The sequence below is a fragment of the Nesoenas mayeri genome, assembly GCF_963082525.1.
Source record: "Nesoenas mayeri genome assembly, chromosome: 1".
NCBI classification, from domain to species: Eukaryota; Metazoa; Chordata; class Aves; order Columbiformes; family Columbidae; genus Nesoenas; species Nesoenas mayeri.
In genome coordinates this window covers 201,317,205-201,332,514 of record NC_137541.1, presented here as the reverse complement: position 1 = coordinate 201,332,514, position 15,310 = coordinate 201,317,205, and the positions used below count along the sequence as shown (strand labels likewise).

General features: G+C 40.2%; 1 protein-coding gene across 3 annotated transcripts; it reads right to left on the bottom strand.

Annotated features, from left to right (window-relative positions):
- Nucleotides 1–1,303: 1,303 nt before the first annotated feature.
- On the bottom strand, nucleotides 1,304–14,972 carry FAM76B (family with sequence similarity 76 member B). 3 transcript variants are annotated; one of them, XR_013923582.1, is made up of 11 exons: nucleotides 14,721–14,972; nucleotides 14,493–14,557; nucleotides 14,129–14,183; nucleotides 12,529–12,684; nucleotides 11,393–11,589; nucleotides 8,678–8,725; nucleotides 8,408–8,488; nucleotides 7,599–7,734; nucleotides 4,486–4,587; nucleotides 2,932–3,844; nucleotides 1,304–2,461 (listed from the first exon to the last, which is right to left on the bottom strand). XR_013923582.1 is itself a non-coding variant. In XM_080363359.1 (10 exons), exons 1-10 carry the CDS (start codon nucleotides 14,823–14,825, stop codon nucleotides 3,755–3,757), a joined length of 1,035 nt encoding a protein of 344 aa, XP_080219485.1. In that variant the 5' UTR covers nucleotides 14,826–14,972; the 3' UTR covers nucleotides 2,529–3,754. The 3 variants fall into 3 exon arrangements, 2 of the variants coding, with proteins under 2 accessions (XP_080219485.1, XP_080219486.1); XM_080363359.1 differs by lacking the exon at nucleotides 1,304–2,461 and having other exon boundaries at nucleotides 2,529–3,844; XM_080363360.1 differs by lacking the exons at nucleotides 1,304–2,461; nucleotides 8,408–8,488 and having other exon boundaries at nucleotides 2,529–3,844.
- Nucleotides 14,973–15,310: the final 338 nt, after the last annotated feature.

The following is a 15,310-nucleotide window of genomic DNA, read 5'->3' as shown; positions in this document are numbered from 1 at the left end:
GAAGGAACAAAAAAGACGTGAACAGCTTTTACTCCACTTAAAAAAGTTATTTATGATTATAGTTTGCAATCATAAACTTCAGTGTTTTCAAAAAATCAGTGTGGATTCAGAGCTTCTGAAGCTACTGAAGACCATTAAGAACTGCCCAAGTGCCTGTGCACAGGTTATATCCATTTAAATTTTCTTTAAGGAAATTTGATTCAAGTGATGCAAATCTCTTTTAGGGACTCAGTCTGTTACGTGGCCAGTTAAACAAGTCTTGCATATGTCACATGGAAGCTGTATCTAAATGAGGTTACCACAGATAGTTTTGACTTGCTGTCAGCTTTAAAAATAAATGGCTTCAACAAAGCCATTGCAGATTTGCATTAAAATGAGGCCAAGAACAATTCAATATCAGAATAGAACTTTATTCATTGCTATACCTAATATAAAATATACACTGTTGGAAGAGTGGGGCTCTGGAACTCAAAGATCATCTCTTTCTAGATAATTGTTGTGACCAGAAATTGTTGTGACTACAAATTGCAGCCCGAGTGCTCTAAGCGCAAGGAATAGGTTGGACATTAGGAAAAGGTTCTTCACCCAGAGGGTGCTGGACACTGGAACAGGCTCCCCAGGGAGGTGTCACGGCCCCAAGCCTGACAGTGTTCAAGAAGATACTGGACAACACCCTCAGACACACGGTGTGAACTGTGGGGTTGTCCTGTGCAGGGACAGGAGTTGGACTCGATAACCCTTGTGGGTCCCTTCCAACGCAGGACATTCCATGAATCCCCGTGACCAGGAGCTGGCAGCAGGTTGGTGTGGGAGCCCAACTCCTCCTGAGACAAGAAAGGGAACGGATACAGAAGTTCTTGATCTTGGAATCACCTATAACTTGTACACAATGTGTGTAAAGGAAGAACAACCTTATGGTTAACAAAACAAGACCGAAATTCAGTTACTTTTAAACACAAGTGCTGATGTTAATGAAAATATAAAAAGCCTGTTGAAGGCTTTATTAAGCTAGAATTGTGAAACCTTAAGGTTTTTCTTCTTTTCTAGAAGAAAATATTTCTATGTATTATAATCCTACTGTAGAAACCCATAATACTTAGATATAAATGAATCTGAAGCTCCAATTTGTTACAATTTGTAGACAGCCCAAGGCGTCTAATCCGCCCAGAAATCTAAATACTAAATACAAATGTTAAATTCTGCCTTTTTTTTGGCCACAGACTTCCAGCAAGTGACATAGCGTGAAGCTTTAACATGAAATATGAATTTATGAATGATTTTAAAAGGACAGATTTGTGTTTTGACAAGATTTTATTGTGAAACATTGGATTTAGAAAAGGTACAAAATGTCAACGGTCGGATGTGTGCCAGTACAGTATTTCAACAGTCTATACATGTGGACAGCTGAACAGCTTTGCTGCGGAACGCGTATTTAGACACACTATCTAAAAGGGGGGTGCAAAATTTACAGGCTTAAAATACATAAATAACTTGAGCCAAAATGGCCATTACTGGTCAATGCTAATCAATCAACATCTGAAACAGCCTAAAAAGCACAATACAGTACAACAATCTCCTTGCAGATCCACGTTTAAAGAACATCAGTTTATTACGTCAGTAACCTACAGCTCCAGGACACTCCTTTCAGGACGGGGATTGGGTTGGCTAGTTTACAACTTTAAAAAATTCATTACAAAAATGAGATGATGGAAGAAAACCCACAGGTATTTAATTAGGACTAAATGCTGGAAAGCCCCTAAAAATTGATTGTGATTTATAAAGTCAATCATTTCTAATCTAGAACTTCATTTTTTCCTTTAAAATGTCCTTACTGCATCTTGATCAGATATCACTAAGTGAGCTTTATTCAAACATTTCAGTTTGCTATGCAATTCTGTGTTTTAAAATAAATTTCAACACACATGGGTTGCCATTCAAATGGAAAAAAATACAAAAATACTGACCTTGAATTAATGAAAGTCATAAATTTGTATATTAAAAAAAACCCAAACATCTCCAAAGGATAGCAGCATTCTCTACCCTATTTTAACAAGTTTAAAGAAGATAATTTATAAACATACAAAGTTGATTTTAGGGTATAGAAATACATGAAATATAACAGCTTTTTTCTTTCCAATTATTCAGTTGTCTGTCACTGCTGGATCTTTTCTGAACTACTGAAACTGTTCATAGTTCAGTACACGGGTGGACAACCAAGAAGCTTTAGATTTTTGTTCGTTAATTGAAAGGTGTGTAGCTCATGCTACACAATTAACATTACTGAAATATAAGCAGTTACCCTGTTACCAATTAGTACCCAGAGTTGAACCAATGTTTATTTATGTAAATGCACTTTGCTTTATGCCGATCTGTAACTCACCTTCCTGAACAGAGACCTCGGGCCAGAGTAAATAGAAATTTCTGAATATGATTGAAGTCCATTAGGAGCAGAGCTAAAAAACTGATGTAATTTAGAATCAAAATCTACCCAAAACATTAAAACAACCCACCAACCAGACCAAAACAACCCACCCTTTGACATCCACTCCCTTAATTAATATAAAGACCATTAGTTTTGGCAACTCTCTTCTCATTGTGTATCTTTACTGGGGGATGAGAATCTCGCAATTAATTCAGAAGAATCACCATAAGTTAAAACTAAGTACATTAAATCAGATAATGGGGATTTGTTTTTTTTCAACTTTGAGTGTATAACACTAATTAAGGATGTAACATTGGGAATACAATGTCTGCTATGGAATTAAAATCAGCGCTGTGCCAAATGGGAAAAATATATAAACGAACCACTGAACTCCAGTGTGGCAAAACACATTCAGTTTTTTGTTCGGGAAGTGTTTGGCACGAGCAGCACTAACAAAATTCTACACCTCACAGACACAAGCTACAAGGTTATCTAAAGCCAATACTCACTGTCCATCAATTAGCTCTTAATGCTGCTTCAAGCACCGCACCAGCCACTTTGATCTTTGTTTCAGATTCCTCTGTACACACATTTATATTTACATAAAACATTTATTAAACATGATTTTAAAACATAAAAACCTTATGTACAAAATACCAACATTCCTATAAATAAACAGTTGGAGAAAGGCACTTGCAAGAAAAATCTACAGTAAATCTTACAAAAACCACACTGCCTCTGTTACTGTACAATAGATAATCTTTCAGTAAATCCCTATCACAAGAATGTAAAACACTAATTACTTGTTATAACTAAGAATATAACCGTTACAGTTGTATTTACACATACATATATGCCTTTTTTTTTAGTTTCACTTGAGAGCACCATGATTTCCATTCTAAATTCATATTTTGATACAAAGTAAAAGAACAGTTGCCAGAAACCAGTGTTCGGTGTCACTGCAGAGTCATAAACTTTTGGCTGACATCAGTGTAGTTTAAAAGACTTGGTTGATGTAAAAAGTACGCCCGGTTTGTTATTGCATGTTGTCCTTTTAGAGAGAGCACTGCTATGTTCTCTATGCAATTGTTTCATACTATTGCTGGCAAAAAGTTTCCAATATCAAAAAAATAAAAACATTCTTCAAGCCAGTTGAAGGATTTCATCTGAACAGTAACTAAAAAAAGCTGCATATTAATTATAAAAACGTGTAGGAAACATGCCAACTAATATGGTGTGCAAAAATATTTTTTCCCCTACATAGGATTTTAAGGGCTTCACAGAATTACTCAAATTTACATTGAGTAGCAAACCCCATGAATAACCAGTTCCTCAAGGAGACGTTAGTATACTCCCACTTTTATCGAACTTTTTACCCTTTGACAATGCTGCAACCTGTTTGAGCAGTTCTCTGTTTTTAGCCTGCAAAACAAGATAAAAAAAGCTTTATGAATTAACATCTTAGATAGCACTAATTTCCCACCACATTTAAGAAACAAGTCTCAAAATGTACATGCTGAGAACATCCCAAGAAGTTAATGATCGCTTTTCAAAGATTTGCATGTGCTTTTTGATATGCATATTCCACCTTCAACGGAAAAGGTAACCACATTTCCTGTATTGCAAAAGTTAGTATCGGAGGTATCGCGCTGAGTATCTGTTCCGTCTGTGATTCAGATGGCAACTAATTCAGGTTTCCTTCTTGATAATGCAGATATGTGCTTCAATAAGAAACATTTAACTGTCCAATGTGTTGCGCTGATCCATTAAATCAGATCAATAGCACACTGACAACTGATTAAATATCCGAGAACAGACACAAAAAATAACAAAACCTTTGAGAAAGTGTGTGAGGTAAGCCTCTATTTATTAAAGTTAGAAAGCAATTCTTACAGTAAGTTTAGTTTATATGGAGGTTGTCTGACCGCAGAACTGCTGTACAATGCATTTAAATGTGGTAATGATCATTCAATAACTTGGTCTATGTCATTGCTGGGACTGAACAGACTGAATACATAATTCTAGCTGGAGGATTTCTCAAGTATTCATGAGCAATTACTCACCTGCAACTGTTCCACAGTTTCCTTGTGAGCTTTCTCCATACTGTTCATCTTTGTCCTCAAGTTAGACTCCTGGTACTGGAAGTCTGCCTTCAGTTCTGTCAACTGAAAACCCAAATTGTGTGAACATTCCTTGGACTGCTACAGAAACCTCTTCTAATTAATCTGTGAAGTCTTCACGGAAGCCTCAGGAAACGCTGTATTTATTTCCTATTGCAGTATTGACAGCTCAGCACTTAAAAAGTAGCTTGAAAATTAAGTATGTCTATTTTCTACGAAGAAAACAAGTATACTTATATAACCATATTGCTTGCTCAGGATTTGATATAAAGAAGGTTAATCCTCAAAAAAAGACTAATGTTTTATAATCTTAGCTGCTCTTTCAGCTGTGTGATACTCATCACAATCTTCAGTTATGTCTCTTCGGTTACAAGGTACCGTAACACATGAAAAATCATCCCTACAAAGACAACAGAAATTATTTGTTTGTGTCCTTTTATGCTACAACTTGTCCTAAACAGAAGCCTACATTCCAAAGTTTCACTGCTTCTCAATCCACAACAATCGTGAATTGAAATGTGTTATAAGAAATGTATAATTAAAAACTACTTTAGTTCTGAGTGTGTGGTGCAGTCTGGCTGTCACTGGCTTCCTCCTGAGGCCGGCAGAGATACAGATGACATACACTAAACCAGCTGTTTCTAAACTGTGATATATGCTCCTATGTAAGCAGCTGAATGCCTCTTCTGGAAGCATGTGCAACTGGGTGAACTACTATCAGTTTGTTGTATTGGGAACCACTTCTTTAAAAAGTTTAGTTCCACCAAGCATCCCAGATTCACCTGACTATTTTGAACCTCTCTGGTCAATTTGGATTTATCAGGAAGCGAAGCCTCTTTGCTGGCAGAGAAGCCCGCTATAGCAAACCAGAGCACACGGTCCTGAAATGACTACCTGGACTGTTATTGGCAACCTTAGTACGTGCCAAGTCACAAGTTGTGACACAAGGTATTCAAAAGAACTGTCAAACGGTCCTAAATAAAGCACAGGTATCTTGATACAAGGATATATACCTCCTTGTACACAGACTGCTCAAGGTATTTACTTATGGGTGTTGTAAATTCCAGGGGATCTGGTACAAAACCACATACCACAAACTAAATATCAAAGAAACTAGTGACAGTATTGAGTCATAGTGAAGTATAGAGCTAGATGAGCAAACACACTCTGTGAACATCCAGCAAACTGTGGTTCCTTCCTAACAATCAAGTGTCAGGGCCTCACAGCAACGTCTCAGTGTCTCACTAACATTTTGTCCAGGAAGTGGAACAAAGCCAGTACTGCACACAGCAGCACTGGTGACACGGCTGAGATCCTGACTCATAACAGAAAATGATGAATGAGGATTGTCTGTCAACTGGTGTACTGAGCTGCTTTTGTTGCTGTACGTTATACATTTCAGAGGTTTTTCCTTTGGAGTGCTCCAAACTGCTCCAATGCTCTCCCTACACCAATCCTGGGACAAGATCTTAACAGGGATCTCCCACAGGTCTGGCTCACACTTTTATCCCAGGATATGTCTTTACATTTACTATCTCACCAAAAAAACCTGCAGTGCATTCATTTGTAAATTTTCCAGCTATGCAAACATTGTACAACGTGTTCAGCTTTTCTCCACCCTGCAGCAGCTGAAGAAGGTGACATTCTGAAAGTAATTCATGCCTGAAGGAGTTTTTACACTCAAAGAACTTTGAGGTCAAATAAACAGCTTTAGCAGTGGGGATATTAAAATTATTAGATGATTTTCCTAAAGAAATGGCACAAAACAAGTTACTGCAGTGGTCACACAGAAGTAGGTGACATTTCCTTACCTAACCCTTTTGTTAGCTTTGCCCAGTCAATCAATTATAAAAAGAGATAAATGACTTTCTTACTGACTCATGATCTTCTACTGGCTTTATATGGCAGAGATCTGGGCCTTAATATCTGTCCTTGGAAGAAAATACCTACAGAGAATCCATGACAGACTGTTCAGCTCTTTCACATTGAACGCTCGAAGGCTTCAAATAGCAAGTATTCCAACAGTAGGTATACTATAACACTGACATAAAAAAGGTTTAAATATCCTTTACACAAAACATTTAAGTAGAAATGAAGATATTGAACTATGATTTAAAAGTTGAAGCATTTTCCTGTCACAATCAATGAGCCTTTCTTAATAATCAATATTTTGACGGGCCACCACGCATATATAGTCAAAATTTTACTTGAAAATGCATCAAATTTGTTTTTAATACAATTCCATAACCTACTCAATCCTAGACACTCTAGAGCCATCGTTACACACACTGTCTTAAAAGCATCTAGCTAATCAGATGGCAGAGAAACAAGCTCTAATAAAGGCAAAGTATATATCTGTAGTTATTCCTCTTTCCTCGTCAGTCATTAGGTTGGTTGAAGGGTGAATCTCTTACATGAGTTTCACTGCAGCCATTTGGGCCTATTTCGCTTCACTTTGGTTGGCTGCCAGGCATCTAATCCAACTTTTCTTCTAGTCTCCGATAACTTGATAACCTACAGCACACATATGCCACCAATCTTTTAAAATCAAAACACTTAATTTCCATACACTGTACATGTAAATTTGGACACCGACTCCTTAATTACAGCTACAGTTGCTTTAGTTTAAACAAAAACTATGCTAAACTGGGAACGGTTAACTACTCTTAATCCTCTTCTTATCTTCTGTACCCATCAGCCTGCATAGGTCCCCAGTACAGTTGCCATGACTCAGTTTAGAATATGTAGAACATACAAACCACTGCCTGGCATTTTATACATCACCTATGGCATGCAGCCTGAGTAACAGTGAAGTGGATGGCTAGCTTCTAGATGGTTGAAGCTAGGGAAGATTAATTCTTCTTTGAGTTAGAGCCGAAATACATTAATGGTACAAAAGTTGCAAACTTTTCCTTTAAATGGTAACATTTGATTAGTTGCTACATAAAAAAAAATGTATCTGATTTTTGGTTTATCTCACCATTTTGGCATTGTTAGGAGTCTACAAAATAGAAAACAAAATGATAAAGTTCTTATTAAGCAGGTGCAACTTTTACCTTTTTATCTTTTTCTAAAATAGTCTGATCTCTTTGCTGCAGAAGACGTTTCAGTGACATTACTTCTTCTTTCAGCTGACTTATGAGGACAAAGTTGTCAGTTCCTCCACTGTCTGCTGACTGATTTATAGAGCTACTAAAAACGAAAAAACAATAGTTAGTTACAGCATCAACAGAAAAAAAACAGTATGATTTTTTAAATTTCAAATTGGATAATTAATAATTCCACAAACATCCTTAAGGACTAATGCAAAAAAAGTATGTACCTGACAGAAATGGATGCAACTGGCAAATTACCTTACTAATGGCACACATTACATACACCTGCAGAAATATAATTAAGTATTAGCTTGGAGGGGGACAAACACCTTTTGACTGAAGCAGCCACTTTTACTTTTATTCCAACTGTTTGGCCAGAGGCAGAATAAAGATTAAGCATCATACATGAACGTCCAAAAGACCTCTTTAGATACAAGGTCAACTTAAAGCAGCAGGTTCAACCCTGCATCTAATCAATGAAACACCAATGATAGGGAACACTGTTTCATTGGTAACTGTTGCCTCGTACATAAGTTTTATTTAATTTTGCCCCAAACAGCTTACAAGCAGGAAAACAGTGCCAGTTTTCTGCTAATAAAGTCATTTAGTTGACTGACGGCACTCAGATGCCACCCAATAACCTGTCTGGCTGGACAACAGTTTCACTTCCCTCATTCTTCAGACCTCCCCCGATAAAAAGAAAAGCAACGACCCACAAATCAGTGCTCTATCTGGTTGAAACGGCTCAGCTTTAAAAAATATGACTTTACCTATCTCCATTTGATGGCTTGGATTCCAGTTTGGGTTTTTTCTTTGGAATTTCATTCTGAATAGCTGCAGAGGATTTATGGCTGAAATCAAACAAAATGTAAACCTAAAGCCTCATACTATATAACTCTCTAATATACCATTTGGTACACGTAAAATAACTAACTCATGCTCTAGCTCCTAGAGACTAGCCAGAAATGCAAGAAAAAAGTCCTTTAAATGAAAAGTGCAAGATAAATGAGAAAGAAATGAATAAATAACATCACATTTACCTCTGTTTCCATAGTCCCTGATCTTGTTCTGGACTCAGACTGCAGATTCTGAAATACATGAGATGTATTTGGTAACTGACCAAATGCCATTATTTCTAAGTTTATGTAAATTATATCTGTACTTGAGAAAAATCCACCCTTTTTTTATTTAAAAAAATATGACCAATTACGAACTTTCAGTTGGACAATCATATTACCTGTCATATTCATGATCCCTTTTTATTATGTCAAGATGCTATAAAAATACTTATTAGCTCAATCTTTACACTATTGTAAAACAAGGGGTAAACTTCCAGACTGACAGTTACAACTTCTTTCGGTATCTCCCAATGTTTGTGCACATTATATTGCTAATCTTGCACTCAGCAACCTGGTCTAAAAGAGCATTCCTGGAATTCCCATGCGGCAATACGAACATTGCCTAAAGTGGTGCTTTTGTGATAGAATAAGCACAAAGCCAAGTTTTGGATCCCTGAAAATAACCACTTTTCAGGTCTAAAGATTTGTTTTCAATTTCTTTAAAAGCAATTTTAATAAACACCATTGATATAGGAATAGTAAAATGTAGAAGACTGTGCCAAATGAAATAGTTCAATGAACCTGGATTTCTAGCTCACTGTCTCTACTGTGTCATCTTAACACCCCCTGACATGGACAGGGAAAAACAGTCATATTTACTGGACCAGAAGCAATGGACCCATGGCAGCCTGTAGGAAAAAGGCACCAAACTGGCAACACTATGATCTGTATAGAAATACGCTTACTTTTATAACTCTTGAGTATATCAGAAGCTCTAGTTGTGGTAAAGAGCTAACTTTTTTTAAATTTAATCCTTACTATATCTCTGCCGCATGCATTAAGATTTAGCTTGTTTTAACTTGATTTCAGCAGAGATTTGAGAGAGCAGCAACAGTAAAATGACTCCAAGCATGACAAGAATAATTTTCTTCTTCAAATTCCTAAAAAATACCCAAACTTTTTTTTTTTTTAAGTGAAAGTATGTATGGAGTATTCTCCTCATTCTCAATATCATTCCAACTTATTTTATTTCTGTGTTTAAGTCACACTTAGGCAAGTTTCAGTCAAAATTGAAAATCACAAGCACTGAAACAGGGAAGCTTAGAATGAAAGTGTTTGTGAGTCTGGGGTCAGGGTCATTACCATTGCAGAACTACATAGTTCAGAAATAAAAATAACGTAAGTAGTTCTAAAGTTACACTGCCATAAGCTTACCAATGCAGATAACTATAATGACTACTATTATACTAGCATAAAAAAAATGAGTCCCAGGATTTATAACTAACTAAACTAGTATATACATGAAAGTTGCTATACTGCTTATCCCATGGCCAGAGATGGCACGTTGTGAAAAGCTGTAGAAGATGGGACAAAACTGTGAAATGTTATCAGACTGCCACTATCTGAACCGACAGTGTGACCTTCCTGAGTCTGTATAACAGCCACTCACAAACTGCCTGCCTATCAAAGCAGGATTTGGGTATAAAAACTAGCAGAGATACAAATGGTCCTAGACTAAGGTGGTCCCACACTGTTGGTTCTGCTTCTCCACTTAGAGAAAAGTGTAGAGGAAAGGGACCTGGGGGTCTTGGTGGACAGCAGGATGACCATGAGCCAGTACTGTGCCCTTGTGGCCAGGAAGGCCAATGGCATCCTGGGGTAGATTAGAAGGGGGGTGGTTAGTAGGTTCAGAGAGGTCCTCCTTCCCCTCTACTCTGCCCTGGTGAGACAACATCTGGAATATTGTGTGCAGTTCTGGGCCCCTCAGTTCCAGAAGGACAGGGAACTGCTGGAGAGGGTCCAGCGCAGGACAACAAAGATGATGAAGGCAGTGGAGCATCTCCCTTATGAGGAAAGGCTGAGGGAGCTGGGGCTCTTTAGCTTGGAGGAGACTGATTGGTGACCTCATTCATGTTTATAAATATGTAAAGAGTGAGTGTCACGAGGATGGAGCCAGGCTCTTCTCGGTGACAACCAATGACAGGACAAGGGGCAATGGATACAAACTGGAACGCAAGAGGTTCCACTTAAATTTGAGAAGAAACTTCTTCTCAGTGAGGGTGACAGACACTAGAACAGGCTGCCCAGGGGGGCTGCAGAGTCTCCTACTCTGGAGATATTCAAAACCCAGCTGGACACATTGCTGTGTAACCTCATCTGGGTTCCTGCTCCGGCAGTGGGATTGGACTGGATGATCTTTTGAGGTCCCTTCCAATCCCTGACATTCTGTGATTCTGTGATTTAGCTGCAAGTCTGTGCACACAAACACGTCAGGATAAAGTTGGGGTAAGGATTCTGAATGAAGTAGCTGTTCTGTGCTCACTGCTAATACACACCTTTTAGCCCATGGTAAATGCATGTAAAATAGCAGTTATTGCTTAGAAAGCCAAAGTCGACTTTATCCCTAAGTAATTTGCTCTGTAGCCATTCTGTGGGCTTCTCCTTTAGACTTGCTACCAATTTTAACATTGACTTCTTTGATGATCATCAAGAATTTCTACTTTTTGCTGACCTCCCTTCATCCAAACTGTGAGCATACAAGGATTTTGACAGACCATGGAAGAACAACAATCTGCTGCTGGTTTTGATGCCGTATTTTAAATGGCATTTCTTATTTCCTTTGATTTGATCTCAGTACTAACAGAACACAGAAGAGGAAGAGGTACCAACGGCTACTTTGATTTTTGACATACTTACTTATGATGACTGCTGCTGTGACGATGATGATGGTGGTGATGGTGGTGGTGTTTTGAATGATGCTGGTCTTTCTCGGTAAGAGATGAAGATGAGGAGTTAGAGTGTGAAGATCCTAGGCTCTTCCGCTGTTCTTTTGTCTTCTGTAGCACTCTCTTGTAGGACAGTGTGCAGAGCCAACACAACAACTTTCCATCAACCTTTTGGGAAACAATTCATAGCAGGGTTTTTTTTTTCCAAGTATACTTGCACTAGAAAGATGTACTTCAATGTTTGAAAGAAAAACCAGTTTCACTTCTTCTGTTATCTTTAGGAAAAATCCAGACATCTCTTCAGTATGAAACACCACTACCATGTCTCCAATGCGTGCACGTTATCTTTCAGTAGTGAGTCTTATTTTATTCTTTTTGTCATTTAAAATAAAGCTAGAATTCAGTCTTAACAAACATTGGACTCGCTCTATATCACAGAAGTGACAATTGCTTTTTAAAGGGACAAACCATTTTTAGTTTAGACACCATGTACCCTCTCTCAACCCATCGTATTCCAGGCAGAATCAAAATGTCCAGCCAATGTGTTACTTGTACCAAGTAAATTCTTCTGTAAAAACAGCTTTATTCTTGTGTTCAGGCAAGAGGCTTTTGAGGTCATTTCCTCAGCACCTTCTGGAATGAGAAAGTGGCACTCACCAAAGCTATTTAAGAGAACAGAACACAAAGGGCTGCTCAGAGCAGCCTGCCTCTCTGGTGCAGTGCTTTAAGGCAAGGCAGGCAAATCAGAAGAGCTAAAGTGACGGATTTGAGTTACGGACATACGAAAGATTCAATAGATGGGAAAATAAAATAAAATAAATTAAAAAAAAAAAATCAAAGCACCAGGAACTGTTCAGCTGCTTAACCTTTGTTCCCCAGCTACAACTGTCAGCTTACACTGAAGCTTATTCTTAGAGTGATTTAAAGTAAGTTAGATCAGTAGCTAACATAACAACTGTAAGTTGCAAAACTTAATTCAAATATTGTAAAGCACAGCAACTTTAATCTCAGTGAACATAAGATACATTCCAGTTAATCCTTCTCTTATGAAGGAGGAACACTGTCTGTGGTCAGCCTAAGCCACCACAGCTGTGGAACAAAGCCTACCTTCCTTCTTCCCTCGTCTTTTCGATCGAAAGCACACTGCTGTTTGCACTGCTCACACGTCTGAGGCGGGCCGTACTTCTTCTCCGAGTTGGTGCAACGCTGACATTTGGTGCCAATAAATGCTGCAATAATGTTACAGTACTGACAAGGCTTGGGCTGGAAAACAGAGAAGTTGAACTGAAGTTAATACATGACAGTTTCTGTAATGAAGGAAGGTATTTCAAATCACATAATGATGCTTCTAAACTATAAGGGCTTTGCACAATATAAAGAACCTTTTTCCTACCATTTCTATCTTCAGTACTAAACTTTTCCCCTAAAATGATGCTCCTTCAATGGTCAAAACCAGTCTGGATTTTCCAGGAAAACCCTGGTAGATATTCAACGAAAGAAACACACAAAATGTGACACAAACACCATAAGTGTCTGAAACACACTCTGATTTTTTTTTTTTAAGATCACATTTTCCTTCTGTTTTATTACATTACTTAAATTACTTAAATTACTTAAAACCTTTAAAATAATAATGAAATAATTTTTTAGACTGAAAGGTTCTGAGAACATCCCTCTCCCTTGCACTGCTCAGGGATTTCATGAACCTACAACTCCAAGATTAGTATCCTGATCCCTGCAATTCTGCAGGAAACTTAAAAAACCCAACCAACTTCAGATACCATCAGGTCAGGTTAGTAACTTCTATATCATAAGCTCAACTAGAATAATCCCCTGCTGGAAATAAAACTGCTGTCTGTTTTCATAGCCTAGAAATGGCTAATTATCTCCAATGTAGTTCCTTTTTCTTTATGAACGATTGGTTAAAAACCATTCTCGGATTTGTCTTTCACTAGACTTTGGTACCTTTCAGGCTTTTGAAACAATGTTTTTTGTTCAGTTTACATTCACACTCATAAAATGCCTGACTACACACACATACCTCCAATAAGCTGAATTTAATCTAATATGGTTTATGTCAAGATACGCACTGTTGTTTCACAACCAGATTATCTTGATACCTTCCATAAACTAGTACCTGCAGGGCGCTCAGACACGGTGTGTCTGTTGATATATTAAGAAATTAATTTTTCTAACAGAACTGAAGCTGAATTCAAGATGAGAAAATGGAAAGTAACATGCATACAAGTTAATACTCATAACATTTTTCTACTTAATAGCTTACCATGATTAACACGCATTTACATTTTTTAAGACTTACATAATGTAAAGTATGCGGTATTATTAGATTTTCACATTTATCACTCATTAAAAACACAGACAGCTAATGGTTTGCTGTCAAGCGTGTGTTTGAGAATACGCAAAGAACTAGTTTACACGCATAAAGCGAAATAAAGTTGTTTTTACTATGAATAGATATAGTGCAGTTATTCGTAGCTCTTCAGCTACTTAGAATCACAATGGATTTCGACTTGAAAAAAGAAACCCTAAAAAGGGAATGAAGAGTTGTCCATAATTTTCATCGCCTTTCTGAAAGGTAATCTTTGTTTGTTTTCCCCAAAATGCAACAAGAAGTTTAGCTGCACGAGAACTTTTTAAATTTAGAACGTGACCGAACTTCAATATTCAGAACCAAGAGCGTACTCACCGTTCCAAACTGCTTCACGTTTTGGGCACATTTCTTGCATATCGTATTGGTTTTGCTAAATCAAAAAAAAAAGGCACAATGTTGAATTCGGCGACGAACACGCCCCTTGAAACGCTTCCCCGTGCGGTTACCGAACACACACACACGCGAACACCGGGGGAGCAGGTGCGGGAACAAACGCTGCGGTGAGCAGGTGAGGGGACCGATCTAAGGCTGCGCCGCGTTAGGCGACGCGCCGGGGTTGCCGGGCGGGTTATTTCACCGCGGTTCTGTTCGCTCAGCGTCTCCCCGGGTGTGAATCGCGGCGCTACCGGCGCCGTGGCCCGCGGGGCGGCTGCTCCTCCCGCGGCGGATCCCCCCGTACCTCTCCTGCTGGAACTCGGAGCGGCAGTAGGTGCACTTCACGATGGGGTGGGCGATCCGGCACTCCTGGGGGGACAAGAGCCGCGTTACCGGACCCTCCACCCGCCTCAGCCGCTCCCCCGCCGGGCGCTGCCCGAGGGCTGTCCCGCCGGGCCGGGCCGGCACCGCCCGCTCCTCCCCGGGCTGCCCGAGCCCCAGCGGCCCGTCCCGGTGCGTGCCGCCCCCGCACCTTGCAGAGCTGCTGGCCCTGGGAGAGCTCCTCGAAGGGGTAGCGCTGGTTGCACTTGGTGCAGGCATAAAGAGCCGGGGCGGCCGCCGTGGCCGCCGCCGCCATCCGCGCCGCGGCCGGCGGGGCGGACACGGGCGGGCCGAGGGAGGGGAAGAGGGAGGTGCCGGGGCGCGGGCCGGAGCGGCCGCCTGGGAGCCGCCCCCCCCCGCTCCGCCGCCGCCGCGCCTGGGGAGCGCGCCCGCCGCCGCCCTAGGCCCCGCGCGCAGCCCGCGCCGCGTCCCCTTGTGTCGGTGTCGGCAGCGGCGTCACCCCGCGCCCCCCGCCCTTCCCTCCGCCCCGGGCTCGGGCTCCGGCGGCAGCCAATCACCGCCTCGCGCCAAACCTGCCTTCAAAACTCGCCGCCCAATCGCCGCCCCCGCGGGCCCCGCCGCCGCCAATCCTGCCGGGGGCGCCCCGCTCTGCTCTGGGCGCTGATTGGGTGGCCTCACGGCAGCGGTGCTGATTGGTCCGATCCGCGCGATTTCTGCTTTCCGATTGGTAGAAGTGCGGGGGCTCACTTTGACAAAGACCATCCCCTTCCGCCGCCCGCT